At 42.0% G+C, this 20,350-nt stretch overlaps 1 protein-coding gene across 2 annotated transcripts in view; it reads right to left on the reverse strand.

Annotated features, from left to right (window-relative positions):
- The window catches only part of VCL (vinculin), a 93,708-nt gene extending 73,684 nt beyond the window's left edge, over positions 1–20,024 (reverse strand). The window contains exon 1 of one of the 2 annotated variants that reach the window (XM_084794943.1): positions 19,738–20,024. In XM_084794943.1, the coding sequence (XP_084651069.1) occupies positions 19,738–19,905 (168 nt within the window). In that variant the 5' untranslated portion in view covers positions 19,906–20,024. The remainder of the gene's footprint in view (positions 1–19,737) is intronic. The other variant, XM_084794942.1, reaches the window with a different exon arrangement.
- Positions 20,025–20,350: the final 326 nt, after the last annotated feature.

Below are 20,350 nucleotides of genomic sequence, written 5' to 3' on the forward strand. Positions count from 1 at the left end.
ATATAACTAAGAAAACCTTTCTTTTACTTTCAATTTTTCTTCAATATAGCTAGAAACTCTATAACTGTATTAATATGACCAGCTAGGATCTCATATGCCACTAAAAAAAAATGACAAAAATATGAAAATAGAAAAGCTAAATAGTACTGGAAGAAATTTGTTAGACATCACCACCTGTTGTGTCTTACGCATGACTAAGGACAGGGAAGTATTTATTACGCGTGAGTGTGCCATCAGGGCCTGATGCCTTAAATTAGCCCAGAAGCCCCACCAAAATCCAGTCTCCATCTCCCTCACTGCTGCCATCTAATAAAACCTACTTTTCTCAAAAGATTCTTCCGTAAAAATTTAAAACGTGGGGTTTTTTTCTGCTTTAACAGCTAGAATCACAAACACATTTTTCCTTAACAGTTTTATTTCACAAAAATGCAGGATTTAAATGACAGTGTAGCCTTTGTAGATAAGCCTAGACCTGTAACTACCACCAAAACATCTTTCTGAATGGAAAAATAACTCCAAAAAGCCATTTGTAAGTGAATTTTGAAACAACCTATTTCCATGTTAGGAAGGCTTTGTCCTACGCCCATCCGGAAGTACTGCAGGGTGCAGAAGAATCTGGCTTTGGAGTGAGGCAGTTGAACCTCACTTTGCTGTGTTTTCTAGTTCTTTGTCTTGGGCTTGTCCTTAAGCCTCAGTCTCTGTATCAATAAAGGGAAAAGTAAATTCTCTCTCTGGGGATAAGTGAGGTAAAGCACATATAAATTACCAGGAATATAGGCCTGTGGGTAACAGATGCCATTGTTTAGTCCCTGTGTCTTTCTCTCCACCCTTAAAGTACTCATTGGTGACTTCAAGATTTTTTTCCTTAAAAGTGTGTGTGTGTGTGTGTGTGTGTGTGTGTGTGTGTGTGTGTGTGTGTGTGTTGGCTATGTTGGTAAGTGGCTATTGTTCTGCCTCAACCTCTTTACTGCCAGGGTTACAAGACATGCACAAAAATATAAATAAATAAATTTGTCAGGCAGTGGTGGCGCATGTCTTTAGTCCCGGTACCTGGGAAGCAGAGAGAGGTGGATCCCTGAGTTCAGTTCAGCCTGGTCTACAGAGCAAGTTCTAGGATAGCCAGGGCTCACAGAGAAACCCTGTCTCGGACAAAAAACAAATAAAACAAACAAATAAATTTAATATAGCATGTGCTTTAAGTCAGAACAATTTATTACTTCATTAAATCCTTATAACAGCTATAAAAGGTACCACATATTTTCTCTTTTTTTAAGGGGATTAATTGAGTTGCCTAAAGAGTTATTCAGAGTTTGGTGTTCATCTATACAGATCCACACTCTAATCCTAACTGGAAGAAACCCCAGCAGAATAGAAGCTGCTCTCTGTTATTATGTCTCTTTAAATGACTAAGTGACTTTCAACGGTGTGCCTGAATTTATTTTTCATGATCCTATAAAAATCTATGGCAAAAAAAAAAAATCTATGGCATGGTAAGAACAGGAAAACTTAAAGATAATAATGAGTAAATAGGAGGTAGGATCAAGATACAGGCTAGCTAGTAGACAATGTCCTGGTTTCTTTCCTATCAGCTGCAAGGTTTCCATAGGCAAGATCAGTCAGGCTCATCTGGGCTTGGTCCCCTTAACTGTTATTCACCTAGGAAATATCAACTGAGTAGAGGCTAAGGGTCCCTGGCATCCACATAAAAGCTGGTAGCAGCAGCATTTGTCTTAGAGAGAGAGAGAGAGAGAGAGAGAGAGAGAGAGAGAGAGAGAGAGAAATGAACCAGGACTAAACTACAATGTAGACATTTTTTTTCCTTTTAATTAATTACTGGTGCCAAAATCTGAAATAGTAACCCAGTGGCAAAAGTCTATAAATGTCTTTATTAATGCTAAGAGCCATTCCACTTGCTAATTGGAGATTATTCAGAGTCCTTTTACAATATAATAATTGAATTTGGTTCCAGGCCATAATAAACACTCTGACCCATTAAATCGGCGCCAAAAGCAACTTTTCACTATTTCTTTGTTAGTGGACAAACAGTACTCAAGCCTCAATTTCTCATAAGCAGCCAGAGCTCAAAATTCTACTCTATCAAATATGGGAATCAAATAACAAGGCTGCTAATTAAAGTGCCCAGAAAAGAGACTTTCAGGATATCTACACTAAATGAACATCCAAAGCTGTACCTTTAAAAGCTTCCCTCTGTGTTTTATTTTGTTTAACTGGGGGACAGTGGGGGCGGGGGCTCCAAAAGGCAGCTTTGAGGAGTAGAACTGCTTTCTCCTTCCACCTTAATGTAGGAATTGAACTGAGATCATCAGGCTTCTACCACAAGAACTTTTACCCACTGAGCCTTCTTACCCGCCCTCTTAGAGATATTTTTTTCCCAACAAATGTAAACACAATTCAGTGTAACTCCAAACAGGCTGAGCACAGACTTGGTTGTAAACATGCTGAAAAGTGAAATAAGAGAACAGCGCTGCACCTCCAGACCAAACTAGCCAAGATGTACTGACAGAAAAAAGCTACAAGCCACGCCCAGCAACTTGCATCTGTGACTTCTACAGACAACATCTCATCCTCGCTCCTCATATGATGTTAACACAGCACTGAGCTAGCCAAGAGGAAGACTTGCAGCAATATTAAGCTTGTTTCCTTTGCTTGCAGTAAAAATATCAATACCACAATCTAGATATCGAACATTTGTCAGAGATAACTGAACCATTAGGATGGTCCAACCCTACTATCTTGCATGACTATTCCCTGCTGGGCAAAATGAAGGCTGAATTAGGAAGAAATGAGAGAATAAGCAGTCCACTAGTTTACTGTTTAAAAGAGAGATGACTCGGCCACTAAGTGCTCTCTGGCTGCTCTTTCAGGACCCAGATTCATTACCCAGCACCCACAGGGTGGCTCACACCATCTGTAACTCCATGCAGCTCCAGGGGGTCCTACATCTCCTCTGGCCTTCTCCGACACAGTGCATGCATAGAATACACAGACATATACAAAGTCTCAGTGCAGTCTAGACGTCATAAAGGAGCCGCAGGGTAAAGCAGCACTGTTCTGATGTTGGCTGCTCCTCTGCCAACTGTTCATTATGTCTAGGAATGTATTTTCTTGTTCTTAAAATGAGGCCATTGCATTAGAACCTCTCTGAGTCTATTTACAAGTCTCTAAACCTACTTTGTGGTTGGACATGGGTTTTTGGTGGTGGTTGTTTTTGGGGGGTATGTGTTTCCTTGTTTGTTTAGGATGACAATATTTTAAGCTTTGTGAGCCATATGATCTTTGTCACACTTTTTCAGCTGTCATTTTTAAGTGTGAAGGCAGCCAGACAAAATCTGTAAATTAGTAGGCATGGTTATATTCAAATTTTGTTTTTCCTTTATAGGCACTGAAATTCAAATTTTTTACCATTTTATGTATTATTCTTTTTTTTTTCCCCCAAAAGATTAAAACTGTAAATACTAAGCTGGAGTTGCAGGACTGTTTTTAATATCCATAGATTATATAACCCAAAAATCTACCAAGAGATGAACAAAGAAGCTAAATGTGGTAGACTATATGTATATAAATAAATATATAAAACAGGCCAGGTGTGGTAGCACACACTTGTAATCCCAGAACTCAGGGAGGCAGAGGCAGGCGTATCTCTAAGTTTGAGACCAGCCTGGTCTGCAAAGTGAGTCCAGGACAGCCAAGGGTACACAGAAAGACCCTGTTTTGAAAATAAATAAATAAATCAGAAGATTCAGTGGTGTAAAGGTGCTTGCTACCAAGCTTGATGACGAGAACCACATAGTAGAAAGAAAGCTGACACTATAGAGATGTCCTCTGATCTCTACATACATGAGCGTATACAGGTTCACATGCCCACACTGACCCACATACACAACGTAATTTTAAAAATTTCCCAGCACTCACGAGGCAGAGGCAAGCTGATCACTGTGCGTTCAAAGCCAGCCTGGACTACAAAGAAAGTCTAGGACAGGCAAGGCGACACAGAGAAACCCTGTCTCAAAAAAAAAGGAAAAAAAAAAGAAAAAAAATTTAATGTACATACTATATATTCACAACAAAATATAAGTCAGTCTTCAAAATGAACAAATTCTAACACTTGCCAAAAAAGAGACCTGAAGATGCCAAGCTAGTGAAATAAGCCACATCCTTAGCCCACAAAGCATAAATATAGGTAGAATACTTGTCCAGAATGCACATAAAGCCTAGATTCAATCCATAGCACTGCAAAAAATAAAATAAGACAACACTGCATAATTCCAAAACTAGTCAAACTCACTAAGACAAAAAATAATGGTATGAGCCAGTAGCTGGGCAGGAGCAAGGTGGCTGCAGTGGGGAGAAGCATGTATGGCAATGGCTGTCCAACAATGGGACTGCACTCAGGAGGCAGAGGCAGGCGGAGCGCTGTGAGTTTGAGACCAGCCTGGTCTAAAACATGAGTCCAGGATAGCCAAGGCTACACAGGGAAACCCTGTCTCATCAAACAAAACAAAACAAAACAAAAAGAGGAGCTGAGCAGTGGTGGTTCATGTCTTTAATCCAAACAGGTGGGAGGCAGAGGCAGCCACATCTCTGAGCTTGAGAACCAGCCTGGTCAGCAGTGATTTAGATCCAGAACAGGCAGGGCCACACAGAGAAGCCCTGCCTTGAAATAATAATAATAATAATAATAATAATAATAATAATAATAATAATAATAATAATAATAGGAGGAGGAAGAGGAGGAGGAGGAAGAAGAAGAAGAAAAGAAAAGAAAAAAGAAAGAAAGAAGAAAAAACTAGAAAAAATATTAAGCCAGGCCCATTCTTGCAATCTCATCTACTTAGAAAGCTAAAAGGATGATTTGAATCTAGGAGTTTAAGACCAGCTTGGGCAACATAGCAAAACCCCATCTCAAAAACAGAAGGAAGGGAGGAGGAAGAGAGGAGGAAATAAGTGCTTAGTATAAGTGGGTACAGCTCAGTAGCACAGCCTTTGCCTAGCAGGTATAAAACCCTAGATTTAATCCCCTACCCTGCAAAAAATAAATAAATAAAGATTATCTTTAATCATGGAAAACTGGAAATCAAAGATTCAGCTACCTAAAGCTGTGATATTTTTCCCACAGTTGGTAAAACTGTATATTCCACAACATATGGAATTCTACTGAAAGCTTTCATTGGCATTTTGCCTTGTTGAATACAAGCTGGAGCTATGCTTAGGCTTTTTTTTTTTTTATTTAAATCAACAGTCTTTTCACTAGAATAATATTTAAAATGTGACTTAAAATCATGAGAAAGAATATTAGTGATAAAATCTAATATGCTTTGTGCACTTAACTATGTTTCAATAATTGTTCTAAATATTTTATGAACTCATTTAATACAGCACTGTGAGATACACATTGCCTTTATTTTACAAAAGAGGAACTAGAAACTAAATAATTTTTCCAATGGTACCAATCACAAAATAGCCAATGGTGGGGAGGATTAGGGCTTATTTTACTTTTCATTATGTGTACCTGGGGGTTACATATGTCAGTGCAGGTGCCTGGAGAGTCCAGAAGACAGTGACAGGCCTCCTAAGGCTGGAGTTACAGGAGTTGTGAGCTGCCAACATAGGTGATGGGAACCAAACTATGGCCCTTGCAAGAGCAGTAAACAGCCACGGAGCCATCTCCCCAGTGCTAACAGTGGGTTTTAAACCCAAGGTGTTTAACTCTTAAACATTAGACCCTACTGCCCTCCCTTCCCCAAGAATATTGTTATGATTCTACATTGATTTACTTGGTATCTGCATCTAAAGTCTGATTATGGTATTTGCTATTGGTTAACATACTAGATGCATTCTGCCATGGTTTACCTTTCTGTTTATTTGAAGGGATCAAAATTCACAGGGAAATCCAAATCCATGTCTTATTTTTATTTATACCTACATATTCTCTATAAACCTATGATGAGCCAATGCAAGATTATCTCCATATGCACACTGGGATTGTGTCTGGAATTTATTCAACATGGATTGGATGGCCGCATTGCATGCAATGATTTCTACATCTTAAATATCTTAGCATTGTTCACAATACCCAATAATGCACACAGCTACAGTCTAGTAAATAATGTTAATATTAGGGAAGGGTTATAGAATGGGAAGTTTAAGCCCCGTTTGTATAGTTTTCTATAAAAATCCATTAGCCTACTTAGTCCATCTTTATGTTACTGAAACAGGGTCTTAATACCTAACCCTGGCCGGCCTGGAACTAGAGACACCTCTGCCTCTACCTCCAGAGGACTGGAATGAAAGATGCCCAGCTCCTCCCAACTCCTTATTTTAACTATATGAATAAAAACATATTTTCCACCTGGTAAACAATGAGTAATCTAGGGTGGGAACTGAAAGAAGGCTGAAAACATTGGGAAGATAGATAATAAAGGACCATCAATCTTCAACTCTAAGAACAGGCATGCCATTTTTCTTTATTTACAGAAAGCTTACTTGTAGGAATAATTTAGGCTTAGTTTAAGAAAAGGAATGACTTTAACCCGGATAGTGGCCAGCTGTACTAAGAACTGCAGCAAATGTAGTCACTTTCCTCTTAAAAGTCACTCAACCGGAAATGTTATCAGTGAGATGTTCTCTCAGGGCCAATGACTCCATTTTCTGCAGCCCAATGAGTCACAAAATACTGCTAGGTCTAATTTTCAGCTTTCACTCTCTGTGCACACACATATGCAGCCCACACTCACATCAATCCAAGGAAGAAGCCTGACTTCTCATAGAAGTGACAACAATTTTTTTGGAATCAGAAGTCCAAAATATGTATCCAGTAGGTCTTAGTTAGGGTTTTATTGCTGTGAAGAGACACCATGATTAAGGCAACTCTTATAAAGGAAAACAATTAACTGGAGCTGGCTTACAGTTTCAAGGTTTAGTCCATTATTGTAATGGCGGGAAACACAGCGATATGTAATCAGATGTGTAGGTGCTGGAGAAGGAGCTGAGGGTTCTGCATCTTAATCCACAGGCAGCAGGAGACTGTGAGCCTCACTGAGCATAGTTTGAGCATAGCAGACCTCACAGCCCACCTCCACAGTAACACACTTCCTCCAATGAGGCCACACCTACTCTAATAAGGCCACACCTCCTAACACACCTCTTTACTAGCCAAGCATTCAAATACATGAGTCTATTGGGAGCCATTCCTATTCAAAGCACCAGACAGTTTAATATTAATCCTTTTCTCTCTGTGGCCTCATAGACATTTGGAATAGAAGACAGGACAAGAAAGCCACCAAGTCTTCCAATAAAGGCAAGAGACAGAAAGCTAACCTGAGACCATAAATACCAAATATCAGAGAACAACACACTTAAGGAGGGACTACCAAATCCCTGTACTCAAGGAACCAACAATCTAAAGGGAGATGATACACCCAAGAGAGGTGGGGAAGGAGGAGAAGAAAAAACGTCAGCCAAATCAATCCTCCAGGACTGGTGGCATAGCTTATGAAGCAGTTTTGCCAAGGGAAAGAAGCCAATAAACCTTCCATTTCCAATGTGTGGTTATATAAGTCCCCCTTCACCCAGTACCTTGTCACCTTCACATCATCTCTCCAGGTAATGCACACATTTAAACAAGTTTAATCAATGAGTCTTTGACAGTGTGTCTTGAAAAGAGTGTCAATATAGAGGGTCTCTCAGGATGAAGCTGCTAATTTTGAAGTTCTTTCATCCTACAACTACCAGAAGAGCAGCCAGGTAACTACAGCCTAGCTTCCTCAACAGCGTATGGAAGATAAAGTCTCAAATGGGTTCTAAGTGATTGGCTTGCCTCTCTTTTCTTTGTGATTTTTATTTTAAAGAGTTAGTCTCTCTGCGTAGCTCTGGCTGGCTCAGAGCCTTCTGTATAGACTAGACCTCCCATGGGCTGGAATTAAAGATGCCCATCACTACAGCTGGCTCTCTTTGCAAATTTATAGACAAGATAGTGCATTAGAGGTGGTTCTTGGTTTCATTTGCATTTTTCATTTAATGGTAAAAAAATTATAAACATGAGGTAAAACATACATATGTACATATATGTATGTGTTATATTACATACTTTTAAAAAACACAAAATTATTGGGAATAGAGAAAAAGTGACCAAGAGTGAGTAAATGACAACCAAGTTCAGAAAGCCTGAAAAACAGTATGAAACACTGATAAATATATAGATCTGCTAAATTTTCTTTTCTTTTCTTTTCTTTCTTTCTGTGTGTGTGTGTGTGTGTGTGTGTGTGTGTGTGTGTGTGTGTTACAAGGAAGTTTATTATGGGAAAGGCATGACAGAGACAGACAGACAGTATAGGAGAGAAGAAAATACAAAATGGGAAGGGAGACAGACAGAATCAGAGGGACAGACAGAGGGACAGGCAGAGGAAAGAGAAGTATCTGCTAAATTTTAAATAGTGAACCAGGAATGGTGGTGCATTCCTGGAATTCCAGCATTCAGAGTAGCAGAGTCAAGGGGATTTTGAGTTTCAGGACACCCTGGGCTACATAGTAAAATCCTGTCTCCTCTACCCGAAAAATGTAATTTGTAACAAGAAAAGTTAAGTGTCCTGGCATACAAATTACTCCCAGAACTTAGGAGGTAGAAGCAGAAGGGCCCAGTTCACGGTCATCAAGTTTGAGACTAGCTCAAGCTGTATGTGACTAAGTCCAGCCTGGTCTACATAGCCAGTTCAAGGATGGCTAAACCACACAACAAAATAATGTTTTAAAAAAACAAAACAAACAAACAACAACAACAAAAATGGGGAGTGGGAGTCAAAGAGACATTTGCTTTCTTCCTCTGGTCCTACACATACCCACATAGAAAGGCTTAAAGTAACATCAGGGATCCTGAACAAAGCTTTATTCTTTTTGGTCCCCCCCCTTTTGTTTTTTCGAGACAGGTTTTTCTCTGTGTAATAGCCCTGGTTGCCCTTGACTTACTTTGTAGGCCAGGCTGGCCCCGAACTCACAGAGATCCGCCTGCCTCAGCCTCCCAAGTGATGGGACCAGGGGCTAACACAGCTTTACTCTAAAGAGAACCTACGGACGTAAGATCAGCTCCTCTCTGATACCGCCTATTTAAAGACTACTAGTTCTTTTGGTAGCGTCCAAATGCTGATTTTAGCTCCTGAAATGCAAGAGAAATTTGTATGGAAGGACTTCTCTTTAAAAGCTTTCATTTGTCTTTCTACTTCCTGTCTGACAGGCTTGTTAAAATCTTGAATTATAGAATACTGAGCAATATAAGTTGAGATAAAGTGTTTTTAATTATATGGGGGGGGAGAGAGAGAGAAAAATTGACTGTCATGACGACATAACGTTTAATAAAAAAAAAAAAAAAAAGTTGGACTTGAATCAGCCAGAAACAAAACAGCGGCAGATCAACTTGAAATCTTTGTCTCCTGCCATATGGTTCAAGGAAATACAGCTCTTTAATGTGGAATTCATGACTCATACTATGAGGCTGCACTGTAACCAGAAGGGCTCCAAATAATAGAGGAACACCTGGTCTAAATCCTTAGATTTTTTAAAGGCACTCCCAAAAAGAGAATGCAAAATCCCATGCCTCTTCCAGACAGGAGGCAGTCTTGAGCTATGAATTTACTAAGTGGCCTGCATAGCTGAAATGACTCAGAAACAGAGAAACCACAACTCAAAATAGCCTGAACACTTTTGTTATCTCAAACAATGGGCAGTTTGCCACCACTCCTCCCTTAGTACAAATGTGACCTGTATTACCCAAGGACCATTATAAATTTGGTGAGGCTTCAAATTTGGCTATGCCACATGTTTGAACGCTAGAGACTGGAAGTACCACTGATACACTGATTCCTAATGTTACATACACTAAAATGAATCCTATGCAGATTCATTTAAATTTAAAATTTTATACTGTAAGTTTATGACCAGACAGACATAGCCCTAAACACTACGGGAGAAGACAAATCCCTTTGTCTTCTAAAATGAGCACTTCACCAGAGCCACTAGACTGCAGTAAATCGATGGTGCGGAAATTCCCACTCACCCTTCCCAGAAGGTGCACATTACCAGGGACCTGTTAGAAAAATGTTTTGTTTTGTTTTTAACATATGTACTCTTTTTTTTTTTCCTTACAGCTGCAGGAGTAGTGCGTGTGGCAGTCAGAAAATAGCTTGTAGGGGTCAGTTCTCTTCTTCTACCGTGTAGGCTCCAAGGATCAAAATGGTAGGGTTTGGCAACAGGGACAGGTTGTCAGGTTTGGTGACAAGCACCTTTACTTCTAAACTATCTTGCTGGCCTTCAGGTTTTAAATGACTACCTCTCAGTATATAGGTATGCATACATATGTGTACACACACACCTTATACACATATAAATGAGCAGTAGTTAAATAAACATAAAATAAATGAGCTGCTCTATTTTAATTTTTAGGCTTATTTTATATGTAGGAGGGTTTTGACTACATGTATGTATGTATGTGCCACATATGTGCTTATTACTCACTGAGGTCAGAAGAGGGTGTTAGATCCCCTGCAACTGGAGTTGTGTGTGGCTGTGAACCACAGTATGGGTGCTGGAAACCAAACCCAAGTCTCTTCAAGTGCAACAAGTACTCCCAGCCCTGGCCATCTCTCCACCCCTGGGCTGCTTCATTTCTAAGCCAACCGACAAGAAGTATTACACTAATACTCGAGTGAACCCTTATTTCCAAAGAGGTAGCTTCCCTAATGCCACCCTTTCTTTATAACAATAATGGTGGTAGGGAGGGGCCAAACCAAAGTCAAACTATTGTTGACTCTTGCTGTGCCTATTTAGAATTACATCAATGCTGTTTTTATAACATCTAATTTCCTACTCTGTAGATATAAACAAACATTTAAGTTTGGGCTCCATTAAAATTACAAAGATAGTTGCAGAAATATACACAATTTCCAGAAACCTTCTGTTCTATCAGATGCATGAGTGTTAATGCTACTAAAATAAAGTTCACATCTGTCCCGTTCTTAAACATCTTTTGATCTGGAGCAAAGTTTTACAAAGGAAACATCATAATCTCCCAAAGAATATATACATTTATTTTTTTTCAAATACTAAATAGTTCTAATAGGCTTCCAGCTAAGCAATCATATCGCTGTTTCACAGATAAAGTATTTAGAGGCTGATCTGCACCCACTCTTTATTTACCGAGGAAGAAAGGGGCGGGAAGGAGAAAGGGAAGGGAGATATGCCGTGAGTCTGAGTGTGCCTGTAAAACAGCAACCCGTATCACCTCACTCTCTACACAGACCTGTCATGACAGCCACGCCAAAGCCAGGCTCCGCCAACACCGCTGCCAGGCTGCCAGGCCAGAACAGACGGAAACTTGTGACTGACAGCTCTTGCTGCTTCTAGTTCCAGGGGGAACTTGTCCACTGACACTTAACAACTCCGATCTGAGAATGAGGGACAGTGGCAGGATACGCCCAGAGAATCTGGAGTAAGGGAGCAAGGCTCTGAGTCCAGGCTAAGCAGCCGAAGGGAAGCTACTGAATTTCTCTAGTTTCTTTATCTCTAAAACAAGGGCCGCACATAACATCTCCCCACAGCACTGTTGCGGGATCACCAACATGAGAGATTTCCTAGGCCGCAGAGAGATGGCTCAGTGGGTAAAATGCTTCTGTGCAAATGTGAAGAACTGATCTCGGATCCCCAATACTCACGTATAAAGTCGTACACACAAGTGTCCACTGATAACCCTAGCACTAGAGGGTAAAGACAGGTGGATCTCCAGGGCTCACTGGGGAGCCAGTCTAGCTGACCCTGTAAGCTCCTGCTCAATGAGAGACTCTCACAGGAAATAAGGTGGAAAAGCAGTTGAGAACAGCATGCCAACCTCAAGCCTCCACTCATGCACACACAGGCAAGAACACAACACATGTACAAAAAGGCTTAAACACACGCACACATATATAAACACATACATACAAAGCACTTCATGAGATTATAAATGGTTATACAAATGTCCTTCTTTGCTTTATTAGAGAGAGGTTCTGCTATTTTTAAAATTAGAAACTACAAAAGCATATCAAGAAAGAGATCACCCACAGGCCTACCACTCAGATGTTGCTTCTGCTTGAGCTGAGATAAATCTAACACCAACCAAAAGAAACGAATTTCAGCTGTTAATACAGATAATTGCAAGTGACAAATTAACTACTCATCTTTTTTAAAGAGCAAAGCAGGCTTTCCCATCTATCCACTCAAACAGAGGACAGTACTACTGTTTGTCCCAGCACTGGTCCCAAGAACTTAAAATCTATACGTGAGGCACATAAAAGTTAAGGCCACAACCCCTCCTCCAATAATAAATATTTCATGAGCCCAAGAAATAGTTACAACACATGACATCAGATGCAACAGGAGGTAAAGTATCTGAAGCCCCATTAATAAAACTGGCATGGCTGTAGAGAAAAGAAAAGGAAATTTACATGTGGCTCTGTGAGATAGGCAGCCGAGGCTTCTGTCTTTTCCACACTGCTTTCTAGGTCCGACCCTTCTTAGAACTTGTGTCCCTCCTTTTTATTCCTCCCCTGCCTTCCCTATGCTGCCTGTTCTCCTTTGCTTTACTGATGCACTGAATTGCTTTTTGTGTTTAAAATGGTTTCCATACAATGGACTATTATTTAGCAGCAGCAGCAACAGTAACAAAAACACCAAAAAAAAAAAAAAAAAAAAAAAAAAGAAAGAAAGAAAAAGAAAGAAAGAAAAGAAAAAAGAGAGAGGAAGGAAAAGAATAAAAAGTTCTGAGATACTATGCAAAGTGGGAAAAAAAACAGACACAAAAGCCACAACCTGTATGATTCCATTTATACAAAATGTCTAGAAGAGGCAAATCCAGGAGCTGGGAAAGTAAAGAGGTCACAGAGGTAAAAGGATAAAAGAAAGAATGCAAATGGGTATGTGATTTCTTTTTGAGTAATCAAAATTGTTCTAAAAGGAGGTAAATGGGAGTGTGGGAGACAAGAAAAGATTATAAGGGAGGTTAATATGATCAAATACATGCACATATAAACCCATTATTATGTATAATATATGCTAATAGAAATCTTATATACATTGTCCTAAAACTGTAACAATAGTTATACAATGATCTTACAAAAAGCAATTAACTGTACACTTTAAATGAGCAAACTGTATAGTATGGAAATTATACCTCAATAAAACTGTTTAAAAGCATGGTCTTATTCAGGACCCTGGGCAGCAGGAAGGCATAGCCAGGCATGGTAGTGTACATCATCAACTGAAGCACTTGGGAGGCAAAGGCAAGAAGATCAGGAGTTCAAGTCCAACCAGAGATACACAGAACCGTCTCGCTCATCTAATCTAGAACTCCACAGTGAATCCCTGTCTCAAAAATAAATAAATATATATATATACAGTAGGAGATAACTCCATGGTTAAAGCACTAGCTGTAACACATTGGAGAATCAGTAATTCAGACCCACAGAACTCATATAAATGCTAGGTGGGCATGGCAGCCTGCCTGCAATTTCAGCATTGGAAAACAGGAGACAGCTGTTCCTCCAAGAAGCAAACTGGCTAAACACTAGCCATATCAGTGAACTCTGGGTTTGACTGAGCGACCCCGACTCAATGAGTAAGGTGGCCAAACAATTTCAAATAATTCCCAACTTTGCATGTGGACTACCACATGCAAAGCCACATATACCCAAACAGTGTAACACATACATGAAACATGCATGTGCACGCACGCGCACACATACACACACACACACACAAACATACACACAGAGGAAATGGAGAAAGACAAAAACATCTTTTTTAAGTTACCTATCAAGACTATATTTTCAGGAAAATCATTTCTATAGTTCATTAAAATTTCCAATCAGCCAGGCTTGGTGGCTCACACCTTTGGTCTAGGCACTTGGCAGGCAGGGGCAGACAGATCTCTGTGAGTTGAAAGCCAGACTGGTCTACAGAGAGAGTTCCAGGACAAAAGGCTACACAGAGAAACCCTGTGTCAAAAAACCGAAGATGATAGATAGATAGATAGATAGATAGATAGATAGAAAGAAAGAAAGAAAGAAAGAAAGAATTCCCAACCAACCTCCTCCTCAAGTGTGGCACAAAAATAACAACTCGGGGGTTAGAGAGCTGGCTCAGCAGTTAAGAGCACTGGCTGTTTTCCTAGAGGACCCAGATCAAGTCCCAGCACCCATGGCAGCTCAACACTGTAACCCCAGTTCCAGGAGATCTGACACCCTCACACATACATACAGGCAAAACACCAATGCACATGAAATAAAAATAAAATAAATCACTGAGAGAGGGGGGGGAAGCTTGTGAACAGGTACTAAAACTACAGGTTAGCCTAGTGGTGGCGCACACCTTTAATCCCAGAACTCAGGAGGCAAAGACAGGCAGATCTCTGAGTTTGAGACCAGTCTGATCTACAGAGTTCCAGGACAGCCAGGGTTATATAGAGAGGCCTGTCTCAAAATAAAACAAAGCAAAACAAAAACAAACAATACACGAACAACAAAACCTCCAGTTGCTAGCTATACAGTGACAAAACTACTATGCTTCAAACTACTGTATAGCTGGACACGGTGGCACACACCTTTAATCCCAGCGGGCACTGAGGAGGGAGTGGCAGGCGGAGCTCTTTGAGTTCTAGACCAGCCAGGTCTCCAAATAAGATATACAATAAAATAAAATAAATAAAATAAAATAAAAAAGCAAAAACAAAAACCAAGAATTCCAAATCCAAATGAGTCCTACTCCCCCAAAAGCAATTCAGATTGGAACCTGCTTTTCAGATGCTTGAAAACTCTGCACCTTTGCTCAGGTGGTGGCCTCCATTTGTAAGGCATTTATTATCACAACTTTAAATGTTCCAATCCTCTGTCTTAAATGATCAACTCACTGTTTATAACTTCCACAAAGCCTTCTTCAATTGAGGCATCACTTCCTGAATGTCACCTCTGACTTTCAATCTATTATCACTTATTCTGCTCAGCATCATTCTTTAATATTCAAATAGAAATTCAATAAATTTCTGTCTTATCAGTGAATAACCATGTCCAACAAGTGAGAATTTCATCTTCCTCTAATAAACTGGAAATGAGCAAAGTCATTTAGACACCAGCTTCTTAAACTGTGGGTCATGATCCCGCAGGGTCACATACCCAGAATGTGGGAAGGATAATATGTGCACCAATAAGAGGTTCCTGAACCCACAATAACCAAGAGTTCATTCTAACCAAACACGTAATAGATAGGAATTGCTTCTGGCCATGCCCACCCACGCTGCATGGAGCAACTTCATCATAGCTTTGGTTCTGAACATATAACGTGCACACCTGCACTGTACATGGCCTTACCTGAAACACCTCCACTCAGACTCAGAACTACTATTAGTTAAGAACTGCAGTGTCTTTACTGTGTGCACAAGGCTTTTCTTACACTTCTAGAAGTATTATGGTTTAGTTAGAGGAAGCAAAGACCTCTAATATTTTCTTACCATCAGTCCCAAGCATGTGAGTATCAAATTAATATGTCCTTAAATTGTATCATAGTTAGATTTTTTGTTTTGTTTTGTTTTGTTTTGTTTTGTTTTTTTGACTGGTTGGTTGTCTTTTCAAGACAGGCTTTCTTTCTGTAACCCTAGCTGTCCTGGAACACACTTTGTTGACCAGGCTGGCCTCGAACTTATAGAGATCCTTCTGCCTCTGTCTCCTGAGTACTGGGATTAAAGGCATGTACCACCACCTCCATCTGGCAGATGTTTGATTTTTTTTTTTAATGCTGTCTAAGTCACGGACAAGTTGCATAAAAAAAGAAAATCATTACATGGAATTTTGGCTTGAGACCAGGACAGGATTTCCAACAATCTCCGAAATGACCCTTCTACATAGTTCTGCCACTTTGCACTAAATATTTATGTAACACAGAGTTCTCAGAACTGCCGATTATAAGGTCAAAATACACATCAATTCTGAAAAGCACTGAAGATGCTCTGTATCGATAAAGTATCAACTATTTAGCCAAGATTTAATTCTTTACAGGTAAATAAACGAGCACATCAGCCTCATTATACTAGGCAAATTTACTTGCATCTTTTATTAATGGTAAAATTCTATCTATAGCAAAGAAATGTTTTAAAGTAAATTTATGATTTATTAGTCATGGATTGTTTTATATGTCTGTTTTACGTATCTATATATCTACGGTAGAGTAAAAATTTCTCAGACCAAAAGGAGTCACAAGCAGAAAAAGCTTAAGAAGCCTTGACTTAGACCACAAATGGTATACCAACTAGCTGGGCTCAAAGAATGCCCATTTCACTCAAGAGATACAGTTTCTTGACCAAAATAAGACTAATCTGGCATACATATGTAAATAATCTGACAGAAATTCCCAGAGAGAATCCCTGGAATAAGGAGGATATAACTTCCCAAAGTAATTTCCAAGAAACACTCTGATCATAAGGATTCCAAAGTATTTGCTCAAAACTTAGTTTCATTATTTTATATATTAAAAAAAAAAAACAGCATAAGTTTTGCAAGGCCAGAGTTCTTTTACCCAATTATTATTATTTTTCTACTACTTTTACAGTTAGTTCTTTTCTACTTTTCCTGCAGCATCTGAAGGCTAGGCCTTAATTCCGAGGCTTGCAAGCCTTCTAACCTATCTCCTCACATAGCTCCTCTTCCTTTAACCTCTATTTATTGAGCCATTTATGTGTCAATGCTGAGGACAGGAACTGGGAGCAGAAAAGAAAAAAAAAAGTTTTCCACTTAGATTGTGTTTTCCAGACAGGAATTAGGACCTTGAGATGTGTATAGGATCCACACATTTAAGAAAAATAGTTGGCATTAAGAATTCAAAACACAGGGCTGAAGAGATGGCTCAGAGGTTAAGAGCACTGACTGTTCTTCCACAGGTCATGAGTTCAATTCCCAGCAACCACATGGTGGCTCACAACCATCTACAATGTGATCTGATGCCCTCCTCTGGCCTGCCGATGTACATGCAGGCAGAGCACTGTATACATAATAAATAAATAAATAAATAAATAAATCTTTTTTAAAAAAAAAGAATTCAAAGCACGGCCAGTCATAGTGGTGCACCCCTTTAATCCCAGCACTCACTCAGAAGGCAGAGGCAGGCAGATCTTTGTTAGTTCGAAGCCAATCTGGTCTACAAGGGGAGTCAGCCAAGGCTACATAGAGAAACCCTGTCTGGGAAGAGAGAGAGAGAGAGAGAGAGAGAGAGAGAGAGAGAGAGAGAGAGAGACAGAGAGAGAGAATTCAAAACACAGGTGGATCTCTGATTTCAAGGCCAGACTGGTCTACAGAGTAAGTTCCAGGACACCCAGAGCTACAGAGAAACCCTGTCACAAAAAACAAAACACACCTGGTCTACAAAGTGAGTCCAGGACAGCCAAGGCTACACAGAGAGACCCTGTCTCGAAAAACCAAAAAAATAAAAAATAAATAAAAATAAAAATAAAAAAAACAAAACACAGCCAGGCGGTGGTGGCGCACGCCTTTAATCCCAGCGCTAGGGAGGCAGAGGCAGGCAGATCACTGTAAATTCAAGGCCAGCCTGGTCTACAAAGTTAGTCCAGGACAGCCAAGGCTACACAGGGAAACCTTGTCTCAAAAAACCAAACAACAACAACAACAAAAGAATTCAAAACAATGGATGGGTCCTCTGGCAACATGTTCTTCCTCACACACCATTCTCCCCCTCCCTCCTGCCCACTCTGTGCTTCTTGTTGGATGACACCTTCCATAACCTACCCATATGCCGGTTCACCTTAGATCTGCCCTTGCTTCTTTTGTACGTCTCAGGACTATGGCCATGATAGCCACCTAGGAAGCTTCTTCAGGAAATACAAAAACCCTACCCCTGGAGAGCCTGGGTCTGTCGACTGTCGTGCACACCCTGCGAGCCTCTGAGTTATTACAGTGCTCTGTAGACAACAACCATTCATTGCTTATTAATTCATGGCATGAAAGCTCAAAAATAACTTTCCTCTAAATAGCCTAACCAGATATCAACCAACCCCTTGATTACACTAGCTGTGTTCCAAGTGCAACATGTGGTTTTATGATTTCATTTCCTCAAGTACTACACGGAGGGACACCACTACCTTGTCTCTTTACACTGTTCCCCATTTGTTGAGAAACCGGAGGCCTGGAACACAGCCACGTCAGGCAGCAATACATGAGAATGCGCTCTGGGTCTGAGATTAAAATTAGTTACAAAGAGAACAAGAACGAGATAGACGGTCTGAATGAACACAGCTCCTACTCAATAGTTTCTAACTTAATCTGTACAGAGCAGGAATTTTAGTCTGAGATCGGCCCGTCCCACGGCCCGCCCCACCCCGCCCCACCCCCACCACGCTAGCTACTAGTCTCCTGAATTGCTTGAGACAGTCCTGGGGCCAAGACGTTAAGTGCACTAAAGTCCTGTAATCAGACAAATACCACAAGCCCCACCTGACTGACAGTTACCTATCAACTATCCTGACGCGCCGTTTCTGCGGCCAGTTCGGAAGCTGGGTGAACTTTTCCCTGAGTTGTCTTCACAGGCAACAGCAGTCTGAGTCACACCCTGCCTAGAGCAAGTGTGACATTCGCAAGGGAACAAACAGTTAAGGGACCAGTCTCCGTATCTCTTTTCCCATCTCAGAAGTGGGGCTGCACCTCAGTTATTACAACTGTGGGCTACAAAGATCAATGGGGAGCCCGTGGCGGCAGGAAAGTGTGGCTCTGCAAAGGACGCCCCAGCCTTCCCTCAGGCAGGGGATGTAGATCCCAGATTCCACAGGCCTCTCTCGCAGCAGCTCCATCTTGCTTCCTGCCAGAAGGAGGGACAGAGGAAGAGGCCCCCCGAATCTGGAAAGGCCCCAGTGGAAGAAAGCCGTTTGACAGCTGGTAAAGCTGGGTAGAAAGCTTCATGGGAGGGATAAAAAGAAAGACTACAGGGTCAGGCAGGGTAAGAAGCTCGGCTCCTGGTTAAGAATTACTGCATAAAGGTGTTAAGAGTGCCGGAGGTGTGAGCAAAATGCCCCGGAGGGAAGGAGGCGGCCGCAGAGAGAAGAGGAAGCCAAGTAGTTGGGAGAAAGCAGCAGGCACCAGGAACCCTGGGGAGAACTGGGCAGGTGGGTCTCAGGGGACAGAAGTATCAGAAAGGCAAGCAGCCGAGGGCAAATAAGAATCCTTGGAAAGAAAGGCAGGGAGTCCGTAGGAGAACCCACCCACAGGCTGCATAGGAGAGGCCTAAAAAAGGAGCTGAAGCAAGGTAGACAACGTGAGGGACGCGAGCCTGCCCAGGGGAGGGACCGCAAGACAACCTCACAACTCGCATTTCTTGGAAGCCTACTACAGGCATACACACACACACGCTAGGCGCTTTACAACTAAAACCTCAATGACTCTTCTCAACACAGCCCCAAGGCAGGAGGAGTTCTGATGACTGGCCCCATTTTATAGATGAGAAACTGAGGCTCCCGACAGGCTCAGGGGCTTGCTCAAGGTCACAGCATACAGAAATCTGCATTCGGAACCCCGGCACCTGCCCTGGAGCCTACCCCCAAGCAGAGCCACAGGCAAGGGAGCCCGAGAATTCAAGCAGGGAGGCGGACCGGGACCCTGGGGACGTCTCCCGCCCGCGCTCCAGTCCCAGGCCCGGCGCGCTCACCCGGACGAGGTTGCTGACGGCCGCTTGCACGGCAGCCACGGGCGCGGTGAGGTCAGGAATGGCTTTGCCGTCCACCTCGCCCTCCTCGTGCATAATCACCAGGTGCGAGATCTGCTGCGCCACCGGCTCCAGGATGCTCTCGATCGTGCGCGTGTGAAACACCGGCATCGTTGCGGCTAGCGGGGCGGCGAACCGCGGGGGGACGGAAAACTGGGATCTGCGGGGCCCGGAGCCGGCGGCGAGAGACTGGCTCGGAGCGGCGACTGGAGTCCGGGCTTCCCCGGGCGTACCCAGCCCCACGGGTGCCCCGCCCTCTCACGTCGCCGCGCCCAATGGCAGCGCCGCTCAGACCCCGACTGTGGCTTCTATTGGTCTTCCGTCGATAAGCCCCGCCCCCCAAAGGCCGCACTGCCAGAATCCCGCACCGCCCCCATTCCCAAGGGAGGGGCCTGGGATTGGGGCTGCGCCGCAGGGATCGCGACCGGATTCCCGAACCCTCTCGCGGGCCGCTCCTTATAAGGGCATGGTGGGAGCGGAGCGTGCGGCTCTAGTCGGCTGGCCACGCCCCCAGGGGCCGCATCCCGCCTCTGAGTGGCGAAGCTCCGCCCCCCCG

The sequence above is a fragment of the Acomys minous genome (assembly GCF_964271855.1).
Source record: "Acomys minous genome assembly, chromosome: 9".
Lineage (NCBI taxonomy): Eukaryota > Metazoa > Chordata > Mammalia > Rodentia > Muridae > Acomys > Acomys minous.